This window comes from Rhinatrema bivittatum, chromosome 1 (assembly GCF_901001135.1).
Source record: "Rhinatrema bivittatum chromosome 1, aRhiBiv1.1, whole genome shotgun sequence".
NCBI lineage: Eukaryota > Metazoa > Chordata > Amphibia > Gymnophiona > Rhinatrematidae > Rhinatrema > Rhinatrema bivittatum.
The window spans coordinates 230,986,794-231,014,221 of NC_042615.1; the positions used below are offsets into that span (position 1 = coordinate 230,986,794).

Here is a 27,428-nt window from a genome sequence, read left to right on the forward strand (position 1 = left end):
ATCTGCTATGGCAGGGGCTTATTCTTCACGAAGATCCGACTAGGTTTTGATTTAGGGTTTGGCCCTTGAGAGGGCTTAGTTGGCTGAAGCATGGATATTCCACCTTGCTTGGAGCATGAAAGTTCTCCACTTAGCCTATTTTTGGGTTTGGCAAGTGGTTGAGGCCTGGTGTGAGGAACGAGAAGTGTTCATTCTCATTAGGCTAAGATCTCACTTATTTTGGGTTTTTTTTCAGGATTGTTTTAAGGGCTTGGCCCTTAATTCCTTGAAGGTATAGGTGGCAGCTTTTGACTTTTTTCCAAGGTCAAGTGAATAATGAACACTTGTCAGCCCATCTGGATGTCGCCCAGTTCTTGAAAGGGGTGAAGCATCTTCGTCCCCCTCTTGCGGTTGCCGGTGCCTTTGTGGAATCTTAATCTGGATTTTTGGGTGGGTCTCACCTTTTGACCACTGTGTAACTTCTTCTTGAGGTTACTTTGAGGACGATGTTCACATAGTATCAACTTTTTTTTTTTTTTTGCTCATCCCCGTGGCAGCAAAAAAGAAAGCCCACCGGAGTAAAACCATGGCAGAACTGGAGCCAATCCCTGCAGCGAAGAAAAGAGGTTTGGCAGTGAGAGCTTGTATGTGGGCATTTACCTATCTTCCAAAGGCACCCACTTGGGTATTTACAAATACTTAAAATAAATGATAAGTTATAATTAAGTATTGATGTCAATATTATTTATATTTAACTATATTTTATAATTAAGTATGTCTGTCGTGTGTTGCAACGGACGTACTAAATGCATCCATCTGGCTGACTTTCTTAACTGGGGCTTATTTTTGGGGTAGGGCTTATATTATGAAAATCATGCTAGGGCTTATTTTCTGGTTAGGTCTGGAGGAAATATGGTATTACACTTTTTGTCTGAGCTCAATGTTTTCCTGTTAACTGAGTGCTTGAATTGACTCTCTGTTAATTATGATCATGTTTTGTTTAGTTGTCTACAGTTGGCTTTTACAGAGAATACTGGCTGGCTGATGTCCGTGCAGGGGTATATGTACTGTGAGCTTTGTTTTGTCTCAATCTGCTGGTAGAGGTGCATAACTCACTGGTTGTAGATTAACCTGTTTTCATTAAAGAAAAGGAAATTATCAGGTAAGTAGTATTTCTCCTTTATGCCATCACAACTTACCATCTTCATGTAAGAGGAAAACCAACATCTTTTCACTTTTTGTTATAAAAATTCATGAAGGGCTTGTGATATACAATGCCTTTGGTTTTGATACCACCTGTTCCATGAGTTCTCAGTCTTAGCATAATTGATAAGACTTCCCCCCACATGCTGAGGAAGTTGGCCTCTTTGACGTTTTACATGGTGGCAGTGTTAGTTGCTATCATTTTGATTAGACGTCAGTGAGCTACAAGCATTAGTTTCATACTCTCCATATCTGCAGTCTTTCAGAGTGGTCCTCTGTGCTTATCCTAAGTTTCAAAGGTGAGAACACTCTCTATTCACTGGACTGTTATAGGGCCTTAGTTTATTACTTGACGAGAACTCTGCCACAATGAAAGGCTTCTCAACAGTTTCCTATGATCCCACTTGACTAGACATGGCAGTTGCCAATCATACTTTGTCCAGCTGGCAAGCAGACTGTATCACAGTTTTGGCATTGGCTGGCTTCAGAATAGAATGTCAAGGCTCATCAGGTAAGAGCTATGGCTCCTTCAATTGCTCACCTGAGCTTTCTCCATTCAAGAGATCTGCAAAGCTATACAACTTAGTTATCTCTTCATAACTTCACACCCACTACTGTCTGGTCGATAGTCCAAGAAATGACAGTTTTGGACAAAGTTTTAATGATTTGTGCTATTCTGTGATTCATAATCGTTTAATTTGAAACATTAAAAATAAGACTTGTTTTGTCTGAACAGTCATGATTTCTTAATGCTATACATCTCAAATTCTGCCAGGGGCATGTAAACTTATGTTCACAACTGTAGGGTATAATCCATGGAAGGTCTGCACTCTGCCAAAGCAAAACTGGGTAGATTCCCCAGATTGAGCAGTGGCCCCTACAGAGGAATGCAGTTCTGTAGAGCACATAGCACAAGGCCTGGTTAGTGCTCCTATTTTGGCAGGATCAATCCTTTGTTTTAAAAAAAAAAAAAAAGCTGTAAACACGGAAACATAAACCACCTGTGTCTGATTTTTCATATGGGAGCATAACAGTATTTGGATGAATATACCCACCAGACTCTATCCCCCCCCCCATCATGAGAAGTTAAAAGTATCGGTGTGCTCCTTAAAACCACTAGCGTCTACAAACTATATCTCACTTATCCATCCCGTTGCCTTTCCACACCAAATAGGGTCCCCAGGTTCTCTGTTTGCTAATGTATCATGCAATACAGCAATAAGTTTCCCCATCAAAAATACTCTGATTGCATACATATATTTTCTTCTGGTGGGACTTCTTTGCACCACCATGCAGCCAATTTGCATCTATCTGCCATTATTATACATAATATCGGACGCCTCACATCCTCTCCCATATCCCCCACTTCCACGGTAATGAAAAATAACTCTGGATCTTTCTTCACCTCATAACCAGTGATCTCACCTATCCGGGCACTGATAATATCCCAATAATGGTCCACTTTAGGGCACGTCCACCAAATATGGAAGAAATCACCCCTCTTTCCACAACCATGCCAGCAGAGATGCAAGATTGAAGGATACATTTTGTGCAGCTTAGCTGGAGTTATATACCATCTATATAGAATCTTGTACCCATTATTTTAGAATGTTTGAAGAGACTGAGCTCCTCCCTGTCAAGTGAAAACATAAGTCCCAAGCATCCTCCTCCAAAACTTCATCAGTCATTCTCCTAAGCAACTATATGACTAGGTTTAAACCCCAAAACTCCCAACAAAGTGTAGACTTTTGTTATTGCTTTAATTCCATCAGCCCTGTCACAATATGCCTCATGTTTTATTCTGTTGCAGATTCCTTATTCTCTAGATCGAATAAAGGGTCTGCATATAAGTAAATCTACCATTTCATCTTAGTGCAAATCTCACTGTTTCAAATGACAGCCCCTTCCCAATTCCAAATGTGTCCTGTTCAAACTATACCTAATTTGCTCAATCTAATCGATCTCTGGTTCCTGTTCATACACAGATCAGTCCAGACAAGTGGGTTTTGCCTCCCTACCAGTAGATAAGAAATTGCCATGCTGGGTCAGACCAAGGGTCCATCAAGCCCAGCATCCTGTTTCCAACAGAGGCCAAACCAGGCCACAAGAACCTGGCAAATACCCAAACACTAAGAAGATCCCATGCTACTGATGCAATTAATAGCAGTGGCTATTCCCTAAGTAAAATTGATTGATAGCCATTAATGGACTTCTCCTCCAAGAACTTATCCAAACCTTTTTTGAACCCAGCTACACTAACTGCACTAACTACATCCTCTGGCAACAAATTCCAGAGCTTTATTGTGAGTTGAGTGAGAGAGAATTTTCTCTGTTTAGTCCTAAATGTGCTACGTGCTAACTTCATGGAATGCCCCCTAGTCCTTCTATTATTCGAAAGTGAAAATAATCGAGTCACATCTACTCATTCAAGACCTCTCTAGATGGTGTCAGAACCACTGTTACATATCAGAGACTGCCAACTGCAGTCCCCTCAGTATTTCTCTGACTCCAGCAGATGGTAGAGGTGCAAACCTGCAGTCTAGGGGGAAAAAAGTCAGTTTAGGGCTATGGAGAAGAAGCTGGAAGCTCCCTAAGGTGTTAGGCTCCTTCGTGGACCATCTCTCAGGTGGAACCAGGCGACCGGGGGTTGGAAACAATGTCTGGGCTTTGTCCGCAGTGCACAGAGGGGTACAGTAGCTAGGAGACTAGGTCCTTCGAGGTCCCCCTTGCTTCATTCACAGGGCTTGCGCAGGGAAGTATCTCTGTTCTGTTAAGTTTATTTAAAAAAAAAAAAAAACAGGGGCAGGAAGGCCAATCTGAGGCTCTGTGGTGTAAGGACATTGGACAGCAGGAGCTGTTGGTCCTTGCAGTGAGGTGGGAGGGCTGTTTGGCTCTGTTTGCTCAGCAAACTGGGGGTTCACGGAAACTAGCACGGACGCAGGTATTTCTGGGGCTGCGGGTGTGGCTCAAATTATTCCCGTGTGCCGCCTGTCTGAGGGCGGCTGTTTGCACACTGGCAGGAACAGTGCTTCAGTTGGGGCTGCAGCTTTATTTGCTGCCCACATGCCATCGATTTCAGCATTGGGGGGAGGGGGGGGGGAATGGTGCAGTGCTTTACTGCATGGGCAGCCTAGTTAGGTTGAGCACTGCACAGTGGCCAGCTGCGTTTGGGCGCACAAAAATGACACCAAAGCTTCGGATTGTGGCATGCAGCGTCTGTGAGCTCTGGTTGGCGCACGGCAGAATACCTATTTCCTCTGCGTTGAGTGGGCAGAGGCGGCAGGAGGGGAAAAAAGGTCTCCGGAGGGGCTGCATTGATGGGGGCCTGAACCCATGGTGGGTGGCAGGTTGGGGCTCATGGCCACCAGAGACAGATTCCCCCACCAACCCTACCCCTCTCTCCTGTGGCACATGAAACTCGAGAAGGAGATTATAATTTCACCCCGCGGGGACAAGGGATAGATGACCCAGAGGTGTTTTCCCGTAATTTGTGCTCATGCATAAGGGAGTAGGGGGGGGAGTGTCCGAAGGAAATAGTTTCGTTCCATGGTTAAGAAGCCTAAGGTGTGGGGGTCCTCAGAGGGTCCGGAGATATGCTGTACTGCCTGGGACTGTCATGCGGATTTGGAAAAGGGTCCCTGAGAGAAGACTGAGCTGCAGGAGGACCACCATGATCAGCAAGGGGCGGATCGGGATGTGGATATGGCTGTGATCCCCCAATGCAGATCCTAATGGTGCCAAGGATGACCCTGGTCCGGAAAAATTTCTGATTTCGGAGAGGGACAATCCTAGCATGGTCCATTTGTTGCTGAGGCCCCTTAGTCCCCAGGTCTTGGAGGAATTGGGTATTAAGGTGACTCAGGAGGAATTGGATAATGAGGGAGTGAATCCAATTATGGACACTGTGTGGAGTCCTCCAAGTGCCTTCTAGTTACCTACGTTCAGGAAGCTGGTGAACTAGGACTTCCTGATCTTCTTGGAGGCAAGGCTGAAGTTGGGTAGGGTTATGGCTAAGCTTCTTCACCTGAGGGAAGAGACTTTGCACCTCCTGAGGGTTCCCAAAGTGGACATGGAGGTATCGGCGGTGACCAAGAAGACAATTCCAGTGGCTGGTACTGCTAGGGCAGCATTTTCATTTCAGGGCTCTCTCCTTCGGCCTGGTGACCTTGCCATGAACTTTTATCAAGATGAATGGTGGTGGTTGCAGAGCCACTGCAGACTCAAACATCCGCTTCAGGTGGATTTCCAACTTGCAGTACCAGCCACTTTGGTGCATCCGTATCTGGATGAATGGCTTATTTGGGCGAAGTTGACCTATTTCAGGTCCTCTAATTTTTCCTCCAGCTCTTCTGCCACTTTTGTAAAGCCTGCCATTTCCTCATGACAACTGTGATCATATCTGAAGCCTGCTCTTCCAATTGGGCCTCTGTTTCCTCCACTCTCTGACCCAGATCCATGGTGTCCCCTCTCAGCTCAGTCACCATTTCACCAAAATCCTCCTTGATCCTGGTCATATCCTGCCTGACTTATGTAAACCATTTTTTAAATTCAGCTCTTGGGACATAGCTTTCATTCCCGTTCATTTCGTTGACGTCAGTCTGGGGCGTGCCCTGCTGCATTGCCCTCGCAACCTTCTTCCACCACCTCTTCAATACCTGTTGCCCGCATTACCTCCCTATTAGTGAAGGAGAAATGCTTCAAGTCCGGATATGTTTTCTTTTGGGACATCTCAAATTTTTCCCACAAATCTGTCAGACTATTGGAAGTCGCAGGGGATTGGAGCGCTCTGATGGCTAAAAATTGCTGGATTGGGTTAGGAGTTGTGAATTCAAGCTGCCATCTCCCTGGGTGACATCACTTCCTTCCTCGGAATCAATCATTTCATAATACCAAAAAGCTTGGATTTGGAGTCTCCATGATTTGCACCACAGAAATGAGCCTTTAATCATTTATATTCTGTAAAATCCTTATAGGTTGGGAGGGGAGTTATGATCCAGGACAGCTGAAGTGGGGACAAAGGCTCCTGTCACAGGAGTCCTAGTGGAGAACTAAAAGGATTTAGGCTGAGGACCAGAGCCAACTGTCTAGAAGGCATGTTCATTCGTTGGTCAATTCATTTCTGCAGTACACATGTCTCGTGATTAGAAAGTAGGCATGCAAAACTGATGGTATGTGCATATATGGGTGGCTGCCTACATATGTATGTTCATTGTACCACATGTTCATTGTATCCGCCTCACGGTGACAGTTCAGTTTCTGTGTAAACCGGTGCGATATGTATCCTATACAGGAACATTGGTATATAAAAGTTAAAAATAAATATGTGCATACCATCAGTTTTGCCTGCCTACTTTCCATTCGGGAGATACATCATACCACTGAAACAAATCAACAAATGCACGTCCGTAGTGTCTAGTGCTCAAGAAATCTTGGCTTTAAGCTGGGAAGAAGTAAGCCTAGGTGGTGGCAGTCAGTAATATCACATTAGCTGAGGTGAACAAACTGAGGGAATCTAGCCCTCTGTTAGCAAGGTAAATCAGATTTGGTCCAGGATGATGTTCTCCTGCAGGACTTGGCAGCAGCTCATGTCATCTTACACCCAAATGTTTGCCAAAACATCATGGCAAAGACAGTTGTTTTGAGCTGATGCTCTTGAGACCTCCAAGTGTAAGGCCTGGTAGAAGCAGCCTTTGCCTACTAGTGGTTAGGTGGGGCCCTCAGATGGATTTCAGATCAGCCTGGCAAAGCTCCAAAATTAGTAGTTTCTTTGATCAAGAAAAGAAAGGAGCTATGGGTTTGAATATCCTGGTAGAACAGATTGGCATCCAGTCTTCTGTGTATGTGCCTGCCGGGAGCCTCAAAACTCTCCTGGATAGAGTTCTGAAGATGCAAATAGGGAGTGCTACTTCAGAGGATTCTTCCCTATAAGATCCTTCTATTCTTGTATAACCTTGGTGGTTTTGAGAATCAGGCTGTATAGCAAGGATATTTAGTGTTGGGGATGAGGCATGAAAGACCACCATACAGTGGGACCTGGGGTTAGTTTTCGAGTGAGTTCAATTTATAAAGGAAGTCAGAATTTCCTTTCAGAAATCCATTCCTTTTAATCTTGTTCTTCTACTAGAGAAGACCAGGATTAAGGCAAAATCTGTAAATCTCATGGAGCCAGAACCAGTCTGCTCGCTCTCTCTACAAGGGACAATCATGGAGGTTCTGTTGCTACTCTTGGATAGGATATTTCAGGGGAATCAAAATTGAAAGTCGTCTTGCGGGGAGATCTCAACTTGAAACCTGAGCTTAGATTTGATGGGATCTGGCCTTCTTTCCTCTTGATTCTCATAAGTGTCTGATTTTCTTCTTTGACCATGGTTTCCTTGGTGGCCTTTAACTTTTCAGAGGGAGTATTTCACTTTTGTTGGAATCAAATTACGACAGTTGGATGATTGTAGGCCAAGACAAAGACAATCATTCTCAAATCCATTGTATATCACCTTTGTAAGTGACCAGTTGTTTCTTGTATAGATCTTTGGTCTGTGGTTTCTTAGGCATAGATTTCAGGAGGAATTGAAGAGATTAGCACTTTGGCACCCTCCAGCAAGAGTTTCCCGATCCCAGAGGGCCAGCAAGCCTGCTCAATGAGGGTGCAGGTGTCTTTTGTATGCAGAATTGGAATATGTCTAGAGGATAATGGGAGGACAGCACCCTCATCTTCATGGCATCCCTGCTCTAAGTACCTCAGTGTGAGTGTGCAGGCTGGGAGAGGCTGTACCTTGGACACAGGAATTCTGAATACTATCTTGGCTTCTTCCTACCCGGTCTGGTTGGAGCTTGGGTATGTCCTGCTTGTCTGGACTGGTCTGGCAAGGATAAAGCAAAATTTATTCTTTTCCTTTAGTTCTGTCAGACCAGTCCAGCTCCTATCCAGGGAAGCTTTAGCAAGCGAGGTTGCTTATCTGACAAGTTTTGAAAGCTAACAGGAGTACATTGCCCATGCTGAAGGTAGTTGGCCTAATTATGACATTGATGTACAAATTTAAATTGTAAGTCCTGTGGGCATAGGGAAATACCTGCAGTACCGGGATGTAATCTACTTTGAAGTATCAGGAAAGGTGGGATATAAACAAATTATTGGTGTAGAGATTCTTATTCTTGGAGTGAAGTTTTTTGACAGAATCAGGTTTGGTGGTTCTGATTAGGAAGCCAAAACAATTCTTTGTCTTAACTTTGACATAAAATACCGAAGAGCTGAAGGCAGCACCATACTCCTATAGGCAGTGTGAAGTCGGCTTTGAGATTTTTTTTTTTTCTGTCTACATCTGGCAGAGAGGCTTAACCTACTTGTCTAGATTGGTCTAGCAGGACTAAAGAAGGAAACTGCAAATTTCACTTATTATATTCCATCAATTATAGAAGTTTAGTCAGCCAGGAAAAATTATTTCAAATTTGTTTGACTTTAAGGTTTGTGTGTGTATTAAATGTATTTTGTTTGCTTCTAGATATAGAAGAAAATTACTGATAAAGGACTGTAGAAGGGAAAGGAAATCATCATCTGGCAGGTAAGAATTATCCCAGCTGGGAAGTTTATATTATCCTGGTTCAAAATGCAGCTGCTTCAGGAGTCACAGGCATTATTTTATAACTATATTCTCAGGATTCTGCTGCAAAGGCATCTGTGGTCAGAATATTATTTTGTTCAAAAGGTTTAACATTTTTGTATAGTTGGTGAAGTACTAGTTTTGAATTAGTCCATTGGCCTTTTGTGTAGTGCTATACAGTGTTAGAATGGTGAGCATTTCAGCTTTGAGCTCAGGTTAAGCCATGCAGTAACATTTAATTTGCCTAGCAGCATCTTTGGTACATTCAAAAATTTCTAAAGGAATAAGGGTTTTGAAGGACAACCTTAAGCTTTACAGTTGCCTTATACTGCAGCAATAATCAGCGAAGCTTAATACAAAATAAATCCATGCACAGGTGTGGCTATCAAGTAGAAGTTTACAAACACAGCAGGCTGAATCTTCACTTGCCGAATTTACTTGGTTTTGTAACTTTCAGTTTCTAATTTATAATTACAATAAGATCAAAACAGCATTACATTACAAAAACACAAATTTGCAATATTGAGGCCATAGTAAATAGAAATTGTAAGTTCAGAGCATTGAATCTTTTCACTCTTCCTACATTCTGTGAATATAATTTTCATGTTCTACACAAGACTAATATGTTCCTAACATACAAGCTTAACTTACGCACACAGTTTATTGTATTAAATTGTTACCGTACTATGATGGCACATGATTAATTTGTAAGCTATACCACTCATGTTTTTTATTACATGCCTGGCTGTAAACTGTTGTGACGTTATCTAACTTAACGACGGTATAGAAGAGTTTATTAAATAAAATAAAGACTTTATTTTCATGTTGCTTGGCCTAGGTTTGCATTTTCTAAATGCAGCCTGTTTGTGGTAGTACTTTTTTCATCTTTCATCTAAGACCCAAGATAGTGCTTGTGTAATTTAGGTAACTTGGCAGTTAAAACTAAGGATTCTCTTGTCCTGTTTCATTAATTCCCTTAAATGTTAGTATTTATAGGTTTTTTGTTTTCTTTTTTTTTTTGAAAGCTGCTCCTTTATTCAGACCCATATGTGTTCTAAACTGGGAGAGCCTGTGGATTTTTTGTTGGTACTGCCTGCATACTGATTAATGCAAGTCAATAAACTAAACTAGTATGAACAAAAGTAGCCCTGGTGGCCATAGTAGTGCATACCAGGCTCTTGGCACTAAACTTTAAAAAGAAGAGAGAGCCAGTTTTAAACTAGGGGGGGGGGGGAGGAGTTGGCAGTCAGGAGTGCTTGGTTTGGAATGAATATGGCATCCTGATAGAGGTTGCAATAAATGCAGAAATGGCCCTGGTGCTGGTAAGTAATGAGCAGAGTTGAAAGATTAAAAATCACCCCTCCGAATTGATAAGCACATTAATTCAAAACCCCCCAAATCATTTTTATTGAATTGTGAAGGAATATAATTTTTTTTTTGACCAAACCCCCCACCTTTCCACAATAAAAACTAAAATAGCCCTTCCACCCTTACCTAATCTCCATTCAAACTCTCAAGCATCCACACAGTCATTCATCTCTATACCCCCCTTATATTTATTTATGTGCAGTCCGATTTATAACATGCTTTGACAACTGCCAGATTAGAGAATAACCCACATCTGTAAGTCTGGTTTGTTTGATAAAAGAAACATTTCCAAATAAGTATATAATCCTCTGATGCTGTACATATAGGATAGCACATATCATATTGTTTCATTTACATAACACATTTCCCTGTACGTACCAGGATCAGTCCAGACGGTGGGTTATGTCCCCCGTCCAGCAGATGGAGTCAGATCAGAGCTCGAGAGTGCCACCTCATATAGCAGCGCACCCTCTGCTGGAGCTCAGTATCATTCTGACTCCAGCAGATGCGAGTTGGGGAAATCAGTGCTTCCCCAGTGTGACAGGTTTTTTGGTTATTTTAGCTCTTTTCTCAGTTCTTCCTGTCATGTCTTATTTCTTTTAACAATTTGGATCTAGTTGTATACAAAAAAAAAAAAAAAAAAAAATTTTAACTTTAATTTCTGAGGAGGCGTGCTTTTCTCTGCTCTGTCTCCTTCCTGTGCTACCTCTCAGTCCCTTTCAGGGTTCGTTTGGGGGGTAAGTTTTCTACTTTGTGCAAGTTTTTATTTGCAGCTAATTTTCCTGGACGGTCCCGCGGCCCGGCAGCCTTTTCGCGGGCCTGGGCGCGCCGGCAGAAGGGACCTTCCCGCCGGCGCTTGCGGACTCGTCGGGCGGGTTGTGAAGGCCTTTAGGCCCCCCCGCGGTGCGCTTCGTTTTTGGCCCCCCCGCGGCGTTTGTTTCTAGCGGCGCTGTCATGCCGCGTTTCTCCCGTTGCGAGACCTGCGGCGACCCGGGGTCTCGTTTTTCACGGGAGGGTGTGTGTCCACGTTGCCTCCCCGAGGGGGAAGGTGAAGCGCACGCCTCGGGCTCGCTCCCGACGCCATCCTCCCCGCAGCCCGGGCAGCGAGGGCCGGCCACTTCATCGCCGATGGCGGGAAAGGCGGCCATTTTGGAACAGGATCTGAGCGCAGGAAATTCGCCGGATGAGATAGGGGCTGTTAGGGGGCCCCCCCGCCTACATCGTTGTCCCGAGGAAGGTCGACCCGCTCATCCACCCCCAGGGGATGCTGCTGCTGCTGCGCCTCCCGGGCTGCCCTTTTTCGCCCCGGACTTTATTCTCAAGATGCACACAGCTTATTTACAGGGCCTGGCAGCCCCGGGAGGTGTTCCAGCAGGTCCTCCTGCTCCAAAGATTCCTAAGCTCACAGTTCCTCCCTCCGGGTCCCTGACCCCGGCTGGGGCAGTTCCGGGGACCTCTGCTTTGCCATCTCAGCCACGGTTGGTAGGAGCGGCTTCCACGTCCGGGGTTGACCCCTTGGATCCTCCGGACCCTGCACACCCGGAGGGACAGGCGGAGGGCGACTATCCTCGCGCTCTGCGCATTTTCCACAAAGAGGAGCTGGAGGATCTCCTCCAGCAGACCCTGCAGGAGTTGGATCTGGATCCACCTCCGGATCCTCCAGCACCAGTGACCCCGGCGATTGCGACCTCATCAAAAAAAGGGGATCCAGTTCTGGCTGCACTCCGGCCTAGAGCGAAGGCTTTCCCAGTGCATGAGTCTTTTCTACAGCTTCTCACTGGGGAATGGGACGTCCCTGAGGCGTCCTTGAAGGTCACCCGTGCCATGGAAAAACTTTATCCCTTACCGGAGGATTTTTTGGATTTCATTCGTTTCCCTAAAGTGGATTCGGCGGTCTCAGCGGTGACGAAACGGACCACGATCCCCGTCACGGGCGGGACAGCCCTACGGGACACGCAGGACCGCAAGCTGGAGACGTTCCTTAAGAAGGCTCCTGTGGGTTCAACAGCTTTTAACGTCCCAGCAGTTGCCTCCGGAGGAAGCCGCCCAGGCCGACAGCCTGGAATCTGCCATTGCTTACGGAGCTGATGCCCTATATGATCTTTTCCGGGTTCTTGCTCGGTCCATGGTTTCTGTGGTGGCAGCACGAAGGCTCCTGTGGCTGCGGAATTGGTCTGCGGATGCCTCGTCCAAGTCGAGCCTAGGTTCTATGCCCTTTCGGGGGAAGTTTCTCTTCGGCAATGATCTCGATGAAATCAAGTCGCTGGGTGAGAACTCGGTACATCGTCTCCCTGAAGACAGGCAGCGTCCTTACCGGGCATTTGCCTCCTCTAGGACCAGGGCTAGGGCGCAACGACGTTACAGGTCGTACCGACAGCCTGGTTCTCGTACAGCTCCCAGTAGATCGCAGCCTTGGTCCCGTTCCTTTCGCGGGCGGCGTCCCGCGAGAGAGGCCTCGGGACAGGGACATTCCTCCACCAAGCCTTCCCAATGATGCCAGAGCGACCCACTCCTCCAGTCCGCCCATCGGGGGCAGACTCTCGGCATTCTTCGAGGAGTGGGTAAGGATAACCTCAGACCAGTGGGTGCTGGACACCATACAACACGGTTACGCCTTGGACTTTGTCCGTCCGCCAAGAGACAGGTTCGTCTTCTCTCCTTGCGGCTCCGATCTCAAGCGGCTGGCGGTTCAACAGACGTTGGACCGACTCCAAGACATCGAGGCTATTGTTCCCGTTCCCTTCGCCGAGGTGGGCTCGGGCCATTATTCCATCTACTTCGTAGTTCCCAAAAAGGACGATTCGTTCAGACCCATACTGGACTTAAAGGAGGTAAACTCGCTGCGGGTCAGTCGGTTCCGCATGGAGACGTTACGGTCGGTAATTGCAGCAGTCCACCAGGGGGAGTTCCTGGCTTCTCTGGATCTGACAGAGGCGTATCTACACATCCCTATACGTCCGGACCACAGACGTTATCTACGCTTCAAAGTTCTGGATCAGCATTTTCAATTCCGGGCTCTTCCTTTCGGACTCGCGACGGCCCCACGAACTTTCACCAAGATCATGGTAGTGGTGGCAGCGGCCCTTCGACGGGAGGGGATCTTAGTACATCCCTACCTGGACGACTGGCTGGTGCGGGCAAAGTCCTTCTCACATGGACAGGCTTCGGTGACCAGAGTTTTGGAGGTGCTTCGCTCCCTAGGCTGGGTGGTGAATCTGTCCAAGAGCTCCCTAGTTCCCTCTCAGCGATTGGATTTTCTGGGAGCAACCTTCGACACTCAGCAGGGAATGGTCTTCCTCCGAGCGGACAAGGCCCTCTCCTTGAGGGAGCACATCAGGCTCTTCGCGTCTTTGACGGAACCTACCGCTTGGAATTATCTACAGCTTCTGGGAGTGATGGCATCCACCATAGACATGGTTCCCTGGGCATTTGCACACCTTCGCCCTCTGCAGGCGTCCCTGCTCTCACGTTGGAAACCGGTGTCCCAGGAGTATCACGTGATTCTGCCTCTTCCTCAGTTGGCTCGCGACAGCCTAGAGTGGTGGCTGGTCCCGGATCACCTGGCTCGCGGCGTTTCTCTAGCAGTCCCATCTTGGGTGGTGGTGACCACCGACGCCAGCCTCGTGGGGTGGGGCGCCGTCTGCGAGCGCAGCGCCATACAGGGGACATGGTCTCCGGTGGAGGCGAGGTGGCCGATCAATCGTCTGGAGACCAGGGCAGTGCGCCTCGCGCTGCAACGTTTCCTCCCTCTGCTTCAGAACAAGGAGGTACGGGTTCTCTCGGACAACGCGACCACTGTGGCTTACATCAATCGTCAAGGAGGAACGAGAAGCGCTCAGGTTTCAGCCGAAATCGCGCCCCTGATGGCATGGGCGGAACTTCACCTGCTTCGGCTCGCGGCCTCTCACATTGCCGGCGTGGACAATATTCAGGCAGACTATCTGAGTCGACAAAGACTGGACCCCGGCGAATGGTCTCTCTCCGAGGCGATGGCTCTTCTGGTTCGTCGCTGGGGAACCCCTCGACTGGACTTGATGGCGACCGCGGGCAATGCCAAGGCTCCGCGCTTCTTCAGTCGCAGAAGGGAACGGGGGGCAGAGGGGGTGGACGCTCTCGCTCTGCCGTGGCCGGAAGGTCAGCTCCTCTATGTTTTTCCTCCTTGGCCCTTGGTGGGCAAAATACTTCGCAGAATAGAGAATCACAGCGGCCCCGTGATTCTCGTAGCGCCGGAGTGGCCGCGTCGGCCTTGGTTTGCAGACCTGCTGCACATGTCGGTGGACGGTCCGATCCAGCTGAGTCACCTTCCCCGGCTCCTCCGACAGGGACCGGTATTTTTCGAGCAGGCGGCACTCTTTTGTCTTGCGGCCTGCGTGTATGTTCCCATGCAGCCCTGGTCCTCCTCAGTCTGTTTTGTGTCTGCAACTGTCAGCATGTGGAGCTCCTCTCTTTTTAAGGAAGACAAAAAAAAAACAAAACTTCAGCGAAATCATACCGCACCATCTGGCTTCAAATTTTGCCAGTGTGGCAAGGTGTCCTCGACAGATGTCCACTTGAAATGCTACCTGTGCCTCTGTGCAGACCACGATTAGGCCACATGTAGGGACTGTGGACGCAGGTCCCCCCGAGCCCAGCGGCAGCAGGCTGCCAAAATTGCCAAGTTGAAGGAAGCGGTGTTGGGTTCCTATGGGCAGACCCATAGGAACCCAACGAGAATGGTCATAGCACATCAACCTCCTAGAACTTTGGGCCATTTGGAACGCTCTTCAGGCCTTCGAACAGTCCTTGTGGGGAAAGATGGTGGTGATTCACACACAAAACCAGGTCATAATGTTCTACATCAACAAAAGGAGGGTCCAGTTCCTGGAGCCTGTGCAAGGAGGTGGTGTGGATCCAGGAATGGGCGAAAAGCCAGTCGGTCACATTGCAGGCCACTTACCTACTGGGTGTACACAACTCCAGAGTGGACAGGCTGAGCAGAATTTTCCATCCTGGGAACTTTGGCAAGATGTGGCAGAGACTCTTTTGAACCTGGGGTCTTCCTCGCATCGATCTTTTTGCTGCAGACCATCTGCTCAGTGTACTCCAGCACCCCGGTGCCTTGCGTAAGATGCATTTCTCATCTCCTGGATTGGGAGGTCTTTTTTACGCTTTCCCTCCTATACCCTTCACATCTTGCACAGTCCAGAAATACATCTCAGACGAGGCCGATCTGATCCTCTAGCTCCAGCGTGGCCCAGACAACTGTAGTACGTGTATCAAGTTTGACTATCTGTGGACAAGCCGATGCCTCTGGGCAACAGTTCAGACCTCACCCAAGAAAGGGGTTCACCGCTTCACCTCCTTCATTTGTCCCTATATCTCACCGCGTGGAGATTTAAGAGGGGTGGTACTCCACCTGAACCTTTTCCCCGCAGCTTCAGGTCATCCTAGTCTCTCTTCCAGGAAACCCTCCACCAGACAATTATCAGAGGAAATAGGTCCAGTACTCTTTCTGGTGCTCAGAAAACAGAAATTCAGTGAATTATAAGCGCTGGTACATTTGCCTTACCTGGAATTCTACCATAAAGTGACGCTATGTCCGCATCCGGCGTTCCTTCCCAATATGGTCTCTGCCTTCTACCTAAACCCAGACCATAGCTCTCCCGACCCTTTTATCAAAGCCACACAGGAATGACTGCGAATGGAGGCTTCACACGTTTGATTGCAAGCGTGCACTCGCTTATTATAATACTTGGTTTAATAGCGGCAACCTTGGAAGTGGTGCTGTGGATGAGGGCGCATATGTGTCCTTTACAGCGCTCCCTGCTGTCTTCATTGGAATCTGCTGTCTCGGGACTATTCTGTTCGGCTCCACTTTCCTATGGAAATTTGCTCTCACTTCCAGTTGTGGTTGTAGTAGGATCATCTGAGAGAGGGTGTTTCCTTGACCTCACTGGACTGGTTGATTTCTCACGATAGATGAGTCCTCCAGGGTTGGGGAGCCCACCGTCAGGAGCTAATGGTGCAAGGATGCTGGAATGCCGAAGAGTCCCTCTGGAGCATCAATTGCCTGGCAGCCTGCCCGGTGTGGTTGTGGCTTAACTGCAAGCATGCCAGACTGCAGGGTCAAGTGGTCTGAGTGATGTCTGACAACACAATGACGGTGGTGTGTGTCAATTGGCAGGAACCAAGAAGCCCCAAGTGTCGCAGGAATTAGACCAACTTATGGAATGAGCTGAAGGACATCTCCAGATCTCGGCCTCTCACATTGCAGGAAAAAGACAATGTAAGAGCAGATTTTCTCAGCAGAGAGTCTGGATCCAGAAGAATGGGTATTGCTGGACAAGGCATTTCTGCTGATAGTGGATTGCTGGGACATTCTGTTCTTGGACCTGCTGGCGACTTCTCGCAATGTGAAGGTTCCTCTATTCTTCAGTCGCAAGAGAGGTCTGTGGTCCCTGGGTATAGATGCTCTCGTACAGGTCTGGCTGGAAGACAAGTTGATTTATGCTTTTCCCCTGTGGCCCTTGCTGGGCAGGATAGCTCGCAGGATCGAAGGCCATAGGGGGATGGTACTGGTGGCACCACATTGGCCCAGACGGCTGTGATATCTGCGAAGACTCCTGGTGGAAAGCCCACTTTCTTCGCCGCAGCAGGGATGTGTTCTTCATGAAGACTCGACTCTGTTTTGTCTTATGGTTTGGCCCTTGAGAGGTCTCGCTTACTGAAGTGTGGATATTCTTCTGCGGTGATTGCTGCCTTACTCCGTGGTCAGTTCTCAACTTCCCTGGCCTATGTGCAGGTTTGGAGAGTGTTGAGGCTTGGTGTCAGGATTGAGGTGTTCCTCATTTGGATAAGATCCCACTCATTTTAGAATTTTTGCAGGATTGGTTAAAGGCTTGTCCCTTTAATTCTTTGAAGGTACAGGTTGCGGCTCTTACTTGTTTCAGAGGCCTGGTGAATTCTTACCTCATCCTGATGTGGCCCATTTTTTTAAGGAAGTGAAGAATCTTCAGCCTCCCTTGAGGTTACCAGTTCCATTGTGTAGTCTTAACCTGGTGTTGGATTTCTTGACCGGTCTTATATTCCGGCTGCATAGCCTTTTCTTGCGGTTGACCTTGAAACAGTGTTCTTGGTGGCTATGTTCTGCATGTCGAATTTCCAAGCTGCAGGCCTTGTCTTGCTGGGAGCCGTTCCTTCGAGTGATTCCAGGGGCATTATAGCTGTGTACTGATCCATTCTTCTTACCTAATTTGGCTCTGAATTTCATATGAATCAGTCCATTCCCATGCTGTCCTTGGATAAGGTCAGGGATGTGGAGGAGTATCGCCTTTTGTGTGCCTTGGATGTCTAGGAGACATGTCTTATGGTGTCTGGAGATTTTTTAACCATTCCAAAAGATGGATCGCCTGTTTGTCCTTCATGGTGGAAAGATGCAGGGTGCACCAGCTTCGTAGGCTACATTAGCTTGCTGGATTAAGGAGGTAGTCACAGCTGCATATGTGATGGCTGAAAAGCTGTTGCCTATTCAGATGAAGCTCATTCCACTAGGGCTCAAGCAATGTCATGGGCGGACGTTAGATTATCTCTCAGACACTTACCGAGCTGCAACATAATCCTCCTTACACACTTTTTTCAGGTTTTATCTGGATGTGTAGGCCTGGAAGATCACAGCCTTTGCACGTGCAGTGTTGACTGGATTGCGGGCAGCCTCCCACCCTATTTGGGAGTAGCTTTGGTACATCCCACTGGTCCTGAGTTAATCTGTCACTAGGAAAGGGGAAATTACTATTTACCTGAATTTCGTTTTCCTTAGTGTAGACAGATGGACTCTGCTTCCCACCCTTGGCTGCTGAATGATTGTGTCAATGATCTTTCTGTGGGGCTGTGTTCCAGGGGATTATTGGTAAGTATTCATCCTTTCCCTAGATTGGGGTACATTCATTCATTGCTTGAGTTCAGTATTTCTTGTTTGAGTACAGTAATAGTTGCCTGTTTTTTTAATCAAGCTTTTTGCTAGTCTGTCCAAAATTGCTTTTGAAGAGACTACTAGCAAGCTAGTGTGACAGCAAGCTAGTGTGACAGCTTGCTCCATCTCAATATGCTGGCAGAGGAGCATAACCCACTGGTCCCGAGTCAATCTGTCTACACTAAGGAAAACAAAATTATCAGGTAAGTAGTAACTCCTTGTTTACGAGTAGATGATGCATTTTGTTGCACTGGAAAAAAAACTGGATGTCATTTGCATAGATTTTGAAAAAAGGAGCACATTTGTCCAACATGAAAGCTAACTGATAATAGAGATGCTGAAAGCACGGACTCTTAAGGAATATAAACATCTAAATCATGCCAAGAAGAGGATTACTGATTAATTTGCATGTGAAATTGACAAGATATTAAATAGGATACCAACCGGCTATATCAGAGCTGCCCAAACTGTGGGTCGGGACCCCAAAAGGGGTCACACAACCTCCAGCCAGGGTCACAAGTGCCTCAAAGGGTAGTCCTCTCCAGACATCACCAGCAGCAGAAGTAGTGGAAATCATCATGGGATCTTTGAGATAGCATGCACTCTCGGGTCCTGCAATGGTCCCACCCTCACTTAAGTTACTACGTTAATAGGAAGCCATGTGTGAAGAGGGACTGGGGCCACTGCAAGGCCTGTGAGCTTTTACTGGCTCACAGATCCTGTGCTAACTTTCATTACTAATGCTGCTGCCAGTTGCAGTTCAACATCAGGCATTGGACCAGCCATTGGGGAAGAGTAGGCAGTGTGCACAGGACTGTGCAGGTTGTCACTTATCTATCCTCTCCCATCACTGAACTTACCTAAGAGAAAAATGTTGCCCCTGTCATTAGCCTGCCCTCTTCCCATTAGCTGTCATCCAAAAGAAAAGGCCCAAAGGAAAATGCTGCTGATCCTAGTCAAGGGGATGTGTGGATGGGGGCTGTTTGAAGGGAGGGGTCAGATACAGGAAGGGTTTGAGGGATCAGTGGGAGAAGGATTGGCTGTGGAAAGTAGGAAGGGGATGACAGATCAATTGGGGTTACAAAAATGGCTTGGAGGTGAGAGGTTCAGTGGGGAGGATGTAAAAAGCTGGAGTGGGTGAGTGAGCGGTTAGGCTGGAAGGGGAGAAGTGGAGGGGCAGAGGTTGAGAGGCCCTCTGGAGGGGCATGAAATTTGAGAGAAGGGATCAGTTAGAGTGCAGGAATGCTGAGTGGAGAGATTGGAGGCAAACTATACCCTCGCTAATTAGGTTTGGTTGTCCTCTGGGGTTGTTTGAATTTTCAAGTACTAAAATGGGGTCACATTGGCTAAAAGTTTGGCAAGCCCTGGGTTATATACTTCATCTCGGAGGCTGTTAATTTCCGGTCCTTGATTCCTGCTACACCAGCCTAGGGACCATCTTGGAAAGCTGGACTAATCTTCTTTTTTTTTTTCCTTGGTTTACGGTCTTGTCTTGCAGAAGGTTTCACTCACTATGGTGCTAGCCAGAATACTGGTTTTAGCTCCTTTCTGTCTTCCCCTTTTCCCTTCTATTTCTAGTTGAGATTTGGAAAGGGGGATTTATCTTGGAGAATTTCCTCCTATATTTTTGGAAATTTTCAAAGTAAATTATTTTTTAGGAGTAGTTTACTTGATTGCTTTAATAAAAAATACTGGCATTTTACCTACACTGCACCATCCTATATACTGGTGACATTGCTGCCCTCTGCCTCCATTTGCTAGTAGGTGGGGTAAAACCACATGTCTAGACTGGCTTAGCAGGATTCAAGGAGAAGAAATGAAAAGGTAAGACTACCTTTTTCTTTCTAATTTGGAGACATTAAATCCCAGACAAAGGGCACTTGATTTGGTTAATCTTTATTTTTCCTTCTAGTACAATGCGATTACCAGTATTGACTGGTTTCTAAATGGGCCTAGAATGTGTATTTGCTTTTTTAATAAAAAAAAAATAATTGGGAACTGTGCCAGATATGCTATACCAGATAACCAAAAGTATTCAATGCAAATCAGTTTCTAATGTGTTCTTAAGCTGTTCATGTGTCTGGGGATAGGAAACACTATAATATACATATGACATTTCTGTCTAGTTCTGATTCGAAGGACTCCAGTATCCCAGCTGAACTGGAAGATGATGAAATTGTTCTGATGAGAAGACAAAAGCAGATCAGCTATGGAAAGAACACAATTGCATATGACAGATACATTCAAGAAGTTCCAAGGTGCATTTTGTTAAATTTACTTTGACTAAAATTGTATAGCAAGCAAATTGTTTCAAGTGAATATTAATCTTATTTTTCTTCATGTTTCTGTTTGGCCTCCCAAGATCATTGGCTTTTTACTGCAAAAGCCCTATTTGTTGTTGCATTGGCCAGCTAGGACTGTGAATAGGCAGCATATAAATTTCACAATAATTAAATGTAGTCCATGCCATTTAGTCCAATATGCAGGTACTCCAAGTGCTCCCTTCGCTTCAGTGCTCTTCCCCTTATCTTCAAATTTTCAGTATTTTCTTTAAACTTTCTTGGCGAAAGTACTAGCACTCTTCCTTCACTCAGTAATCAGTGTGATGCAGTGAGACTGAAAAGGTGTGTGTGTTCCTTGTACAGTTAGTTTTAAAAAACCCACTCTACTAGATGCTGTTTAGTTGAGCTTTCTGGCTGGTTGAGTGCTAGATAATGGGACTTGACTGTACTTGGTGTTGGAAAGACTGGCTCACTAACAGGTTATCCAACTAATCTTATAACCAGATGTTCAATAGTATATTTCTGGAGTTCTTTAGTATTGTGTTCTAGGGAGGCGCATCTTTTTTTTCATTTTGTGAATACATGCTAAATTTAAATGAAAAACACAATCATGAAAACATATAAATAGTTTTGTAACAATTTATATTGACTTCTTGCCCTGTACAGACACAGATAACAAAAAAAAATTCATAAATTTAAAACAGACTTATAACATCAAAAAATGGCAATATAAAATAGAATTCAATGTTTCATAAAAACAAAAATATCATTACAGCTAACACTGTTTCAAAATTGCCCTTGTCAAATGCTTTCCAAAATAGTTCTGCTTGTAATGACTTTGTTTCAAATAATCAGCCGCCCTACATTGTCCAGCACATCTATGTTCTGTAGGGTGTTGTAAGCTGGTTTCATTTCATATTTGTCAAGATGTCATTGATCATTTCATGAGGGTTTTTTGTTTTCAAGACCCATCCTCCTTGCCATTTCTTTTCTAGGACATTGGCTGCCAGATTTTGAAAGCCATCAAATTAGATTCTTTTAACCTCTCAAACTATATAACAAATGTGCTTTTATTTGGCGTAACTTGGAAATTCTTGGGGGGGGGGGAGGAAGAGGGGACTAACCTATTTCCTCTGCACTCACACACAAATCTATAGCAGTGGAGTTATGAATTCCTACCAGCAGATGAGTAAAGCTAACTCACTGGCATATAACCTTGCCCCAACATCAGCCCACCTGTATTCTCAGTCTTCAGCAGATAGTGGACATGCAGCTCCCTTGTGGGATTGCTTGTGGTACAATAAAAATTAAAAAAAAAATCATACTGAAACTACTTCTGGTGGCTCCAGATTGGCATACGATAGCCCTCTGGGGCCAGTCTTCAGAGGCTACTGATTGACTCCTCTCAGACTACTACTCAAGGAGGATTTATTGTATCTGGCCCATGTTGCATGACAATCCGGGTCGGTTTTGTCTTAGTTTGGCCCTTGAGAGGGCTTGTTGGCTGAAGTGTGGTTATTCTTCTACAGTGATTTCCACTTTGCTCCGGGCCAGGAAACTGTCTCCATTTCTAGCTTATTGTTAGGGTTTGAAGACTGTTGGAGAGCTGATGTGATGAGTGAGGTTCTCACCCTCAAAGTTAAAATTCCACTGATAATGGGATTTTTGCAGGAAGGTTTGGTTAAAAACTTGGGCTTAAACACTCTGAAAATGCATGTAGCAGCTCTCACTTGCTATAGGGGGCAGGTGTATGGTGGAGTTGAACATCTACGCTTCCCTTGTGGTTACCGGAGCCTCTTCGGGACCTTAATCTGGTTTTGTGGGGGGTTTTTGGGCAGGTCTTATATTTCAGCCACTGTGGTATCTTCGCGTGTGCTCACCTTGAAAAGTTTTTTACTGGAAGCAACCTGGCATGGCAGGTCTCCAAGCTGCAAGCTCTTTCTTGCTGTTAGCCTTTTCTATGAAAGACTCCAGGAGCGGAACAGCTTAGGACTGTATGTTCCTTTTTGCCAAAAGTGGTTTTGGAGTTTGATTTGAATCAATCTATTTTCTTGTCCATGCTGGACAGGGATGGAGATGAGCGAGATTGTTGCATGCCTTGGTTGTCAAATGACATCTGGTGCAGTATTTGAAGATTACTTGCTCTTTTGGGAAGTCTTATACTGTGCTCCATGGTAGAGGTAAACAAGGAGAACTGACGACATGGGTGACTATGGTCTGGTTGAAAGAAGCATCAAGGCTGCCTATGTGAATGCATATATTCTATTACCTAGACAGGTCAGGGCGCATTCCCACTAGAGCTCAGACTTTTTTGTGGGCGGAGCTTCGGTTGTCTCAAGTCGAGATTTGCCGAGCAATAAATTGATCCTCCTTGCATACTTCTCAAAGCATTATCACTTGGATGTTAGTGCTTAGGAGGACACGGCTTTTGCATGTGGTGTTGAAGGGACTGTGGGCAGCCTCCGTCCTTTTCGGGAGTAGCTTTGGTACATCCCACTAGCATGGATTGGCCTACTTCAGTGCAGAGGAAGGAGAAATTACTACTTAATCTGATAATTTCCTTTCTTCTAACGAAGGCAGGCCAATCCACAACCCACCCTGGGTTGCCTTCTTGCTTTTAATTTAGCTTTGTGTGGACAATGAAGAATGTTGTTTCTGTTAATTTCTTTGAAGGACTGGTAAATGACATAACCAGCCCCTAAAATTAGTTTAACTTTTTTTTGCTGAGCTCAGTGTTTCCCAGTTAGTTGGAAGCATGAGTGGCTAACTTAATAATTATGTTCAAGAATAATCACGTTGGCTTTTGTAGAGATACTGGTGAGCTGATGGGGCAGGGCTAAATGCCAGTGATGTCAACAAATCAACTTTACTCCATCTCCATCTGCTGGTAGGAGTGCATAACCCACTGGTGTGGATTGGCCTGCTTTCCTTAGAAGAAAGGAAATTATCAGGTTAAGTAGTAATTTCTCCTTCTATTCCCTCAATGATGCATTTAAAGGTACTTGCACCTCAGCCAACCATTGTAACCATCACCACCTAACAGCATTTTAAAACTTTGTATCCTGGAATTGCTCTTTAAAGTGCCATACCAAGATACAAATTATATCGCAATAAGGAGAAGCAACTTGGTGTGAAGGTGGCGCTTTATGTCCAGGATGGTGTAGTATCCTACAAGAGACTAAATGCACAATAGAATCTTTATGGATAGAAATCCCATGCGTCAGGGAAGATTATAGCAATTGGAGTGTACTACCGTCCACCTGGCCAAAATAAGATGGACAATGAATTGCTAAGAGAAATTAGGGAAGCTAACCAAATTGGTACTGCAGTCATAATGGGAGATTTTAATTACCCCAATGTTGACTGGGTAAATGGAACATCAGTGCATGCTAGAGAGTTTCTGGATGGAATAAATGACAGCTTCATGGAGCAATAGGTTCAAGAACCAACGAGGAAGGGAGTTATTTTAGATCTAATTCTTAATGGTGTTCAGAATCTAGTGAGAGATAACTGAGGCTGCTTGGCAATAGTGAGATTGCAGACTCCATCAGGAGATGTATTCCATGAATTAAGAAAGGTAGAAGGCCAAACGATTGCTGGTATGGTTAAAAGGTGAGGTGAAAGATGCTATTCCTAAGCGTTCGGGTAGGTCAGTCCTGAGTGGGTTATGCACCTCTGCCAGCAGATAGTCTGAGCAAAAGCTGACTACATGGCTATATAGTCCCGCCCCGACACCAGCCTGCCAGAATTCTCAGTTTCCAGCAGATGGACATTCATGTCCCTTATGGGGGGGTTGCCTGTGAATATTAAAGAAAAAAAAAAGTTGGAAAGATGTTAGGGAAACACTTAAACTTTTACTTCACAAACGCTTTTTCCCTGTGCGGGTCTCCCCTCTCATACGTTTAACCAACGCTCGGTGAGTACTATGCCCTGTGCTTTGGTCTGTTCTGTCACCTCACTACGGTTTCCCCGGCCTACCAACTGAATTGCAGCCTTCCCTCTCCCTGTGTTTTCACACACAGCCTGCGAGTGTCCTCCTGCGACCCTCTGCCTGGTTATTAGCGCTAGTGGGATAGGGACCTCCACGGTTACCGTTGCTGCCAGGGCCCCCTGTCGAATTCATACCTCGGTACCTTCGTGCAGTCAATGCCCCATCGCTACCGTCGGTACCCCCCTTCCAGGCTGTCCTGCCTTCAACACCCCTCCCCCCGGCGGTCCATCGATGTTTTTATCCATGGCGCTGATTTTTCCATCTATGCCCGGGCCAGTGCCATCGATGCGGTCATCAATTTCCCGATGCTGTCTGTCTCCAACAATATTATCGGTGCTCTGCCCGGCCATCGGCATTTTTGGCGATACCCTCGAGGCCGCCCCATGCTGCCATCAATACTGACACAGCACCTACACGTAATGCTCTCTCCTAAACACAGTGCTCCATGCTTTGGGGTTTTTACTACAGCTCCATATCAGCCTACGACACTTCTATTTTTTCTGTGTGCTTCATGATGAGTCAACAATATTACAATCCCAAGCTCTGCCGGTTGCACCAGCTTCGGCAACTGGGGTATTTCATTATATCACTAGCAGTGACTGCTGTTTTTCTCTACGGAGTAAAACATCATTCACGCTTTTCCTTGCATAGACAGCTGCATAAGTCAACCCAAGCAAGGACCTCTACCTTCTTCATGACTCAGTATAAATGTACTACCCGGGATTGTTGGTCACTACCATAAATCCCATATAGCATACTTCTGGACACCACTGTCACAACTACCTTCCTGTCAGACAACCACGCAGACATTCTGACAAATTCTTATGTCTCTGCACTCATACACCATAACCTCAGCCCCTTAATTCTTTCATTGTCTGGCCACGGTATTTTTTCACCATGCATTTACTCATGGGTTCAAAAGAAATTGTTTTTGCTATGAGTAAGATTCAGTCCAATTATCAGTGGACCTAAGCTGTTCAACCGCTATCGTCACTGATCCATATTGCAGATCTAGAGCCAAAACCTAAACTGGTCCTACTCATGCTTGCATTTACTCAGGGTTGCAGAGTTCGAACTAACATCTTCTCAACCCGATATGCGTCTTCTCCGCTCCATGCAGACTTTCACATTAACTTCCTGGAGCCATGAGTTATGCCTTTATGCCTTACAGTACTGCCTATGCAGCAAACCTTTGTGCATACAGACAGACAGCATAGTGACATTGTGGTATTTCCAAAACACAAGCACGCACAACCTCTTAGCTGTTCTGCTAGGAAGCTGTGCAGCTCTACTTTTGGCCCTTGCTCACTCCATGTATCCTCGGGCCATTTATCTAAGAGACTTACTGAACACACTAGCAGACCTTCTCCACATAAGTTCCATCCTCCTGGATGGTCTTGGATTATGTGTAGCAAGAAATCTTCTACCGCTGAGGTCAACCGAACTTGCCCTCTGCGTCTGAATCAAACCACACAGTGGACAGATTCTACTCTCTACACATGTCTCGAATGCGTTCCCATGGAATCCTTTGCTGCAACAAAGGCCTCTTATATGTGTCTCTTTCGATACCTCTCATAGCCAGCACACTTTTTATGCTGCACCGGGATGGGGGTCACTGTTCTCAGACCCATGTCCTGGCCGAGACCAGTATGCTTTCCCATACTTCTCAATCTATCACACCAGTAACCAATTCGCCTTCTCACAGGTCAGTCTCATATTATGGACTCTCTGATGTTCTCAGGTACTGGTAGCATCTCAAAAACCTTCTACACATAAATCTTACCATTCAAAATGGCATGATTTACCACATGTCACATAAAAAAAGGGGTTCCCCCTTTATTTCTACACCACTCTTTTCTCTTACTCGCTCGGAATCTGCTCCCCGGACATCCTGTACATGGGTACGCCTCTATTCCAATTGGCGTACCACTTGGGAGTGGGGATACCCAATTAACAGTTCAACCCTTTCCGAGTCGGCTTACCATGGGTTATCCACTGATTAAGCCACCTCTATTTTGCTGGTTACGGAATGGGGCATATATATATTAGTGCTTACTAGACTCATGCATTCCCCGTTCGAGCCTTGCCATTCCTCTCACGTAACAGTCTGCAACAGGATATTCTTTCCCTCATAATCATCACTTCTGCCAACAGGGTCAGTGAGTTCCACATCTTGTTACATACTCACCCGATCCTCCGTGACAGTGATTTTACATACTCAACTACATATTGTTCTTAAGGTAGAGGCAGCATCTCACTTTACTCAGAATATACTCTGCCCACTTTCCCAATAGCGCTCTCCCCAGAGCGAGAGGGTTTTCCACTCCTTGGACTGTAAACGTGCACTTGCATTCTATCCAGACTGCACTACATTCCATAGGAATTACACCTAACTCTTTTTCTTTCCTCCTGTGGCAAAAGCCAAGCTGCGAGTTCCAGTGGGCGAACAGACCTATTCCTCCTAATCGGTCTGTATCTTTTTCCTACTAACTAGCAGGCATTTCACTACAACACCATATGTAACCACACTCTGTTAGGGCCGTACCAGCCTCAATAACTCACCTTCGGCCAGTGCTGCTTGTACATATTTGTAAAGCTGCGACCTGGAGTGCTCTCCATCCCTTTGCAGCCCATTATCCCTTAGATAAGACTGGCTAGCATGCTCCATGTTTGGCCAGTCCATCTACTACTCTTCTGTTTGGTTTAACTACCCAACATCATTCCACCCCCAATGTTACGCCTTTTGCACGTCTTGGGTGATTTGGGTACACTCTCGGGCATCCTCAGCTCGGTACTCACCCATATGTGAGGACTAACATCCTGCTGTCCTGTGAGAACACCTGTTACAGGTAAGCAACATTTGCTTTCTCTAGTTGGTGTTACAGGCCGGTGTTCTGAGCAAGATGTTCAACTGCTCAAAGTGGATATTCCTTTGATTTTTTTTTGAATTTTTACAGGATGGCTTGCTTAAGGGTTTGGCCCTTAATATCTTGAAGATTCAATTTGCCAATAGCTTGTTACAGGGGAAGTCAATGAAGAGCCTTTGTCTTCCCATCCAGATG

The 27,428-nt window shown here is 46.0% G+C and overlaps 1 protein-coding gene across 2 annotated transcripts in view; it reads left to right on the plus strand.

Annotated features, from left to right (window-relative positions):
• SLBP (stem-loop binding protein) overlaps window positions 1-27,428 on the plus strand; it is an 84,555-nt gene that overhangs the window by 31,771 nt on the left and 25,356 nt on the right. For both annotated transcript variants that reach the window (XM_029592627.1, XM_029592630.1), the window contains 2 exons: window positions 8,679-8,738; window positions 20,220-20,351. In XM_029592627.1, the coding sequence (XP_029448487.1) occupies window positions 8,679-8,738; window positions 20,220-20,351 (192 nt within the window). The remainder of the gene's footprint in view (window positions 1-8,678; window positions 8,739-20,219; window positions 20,352-27,428) is intronic.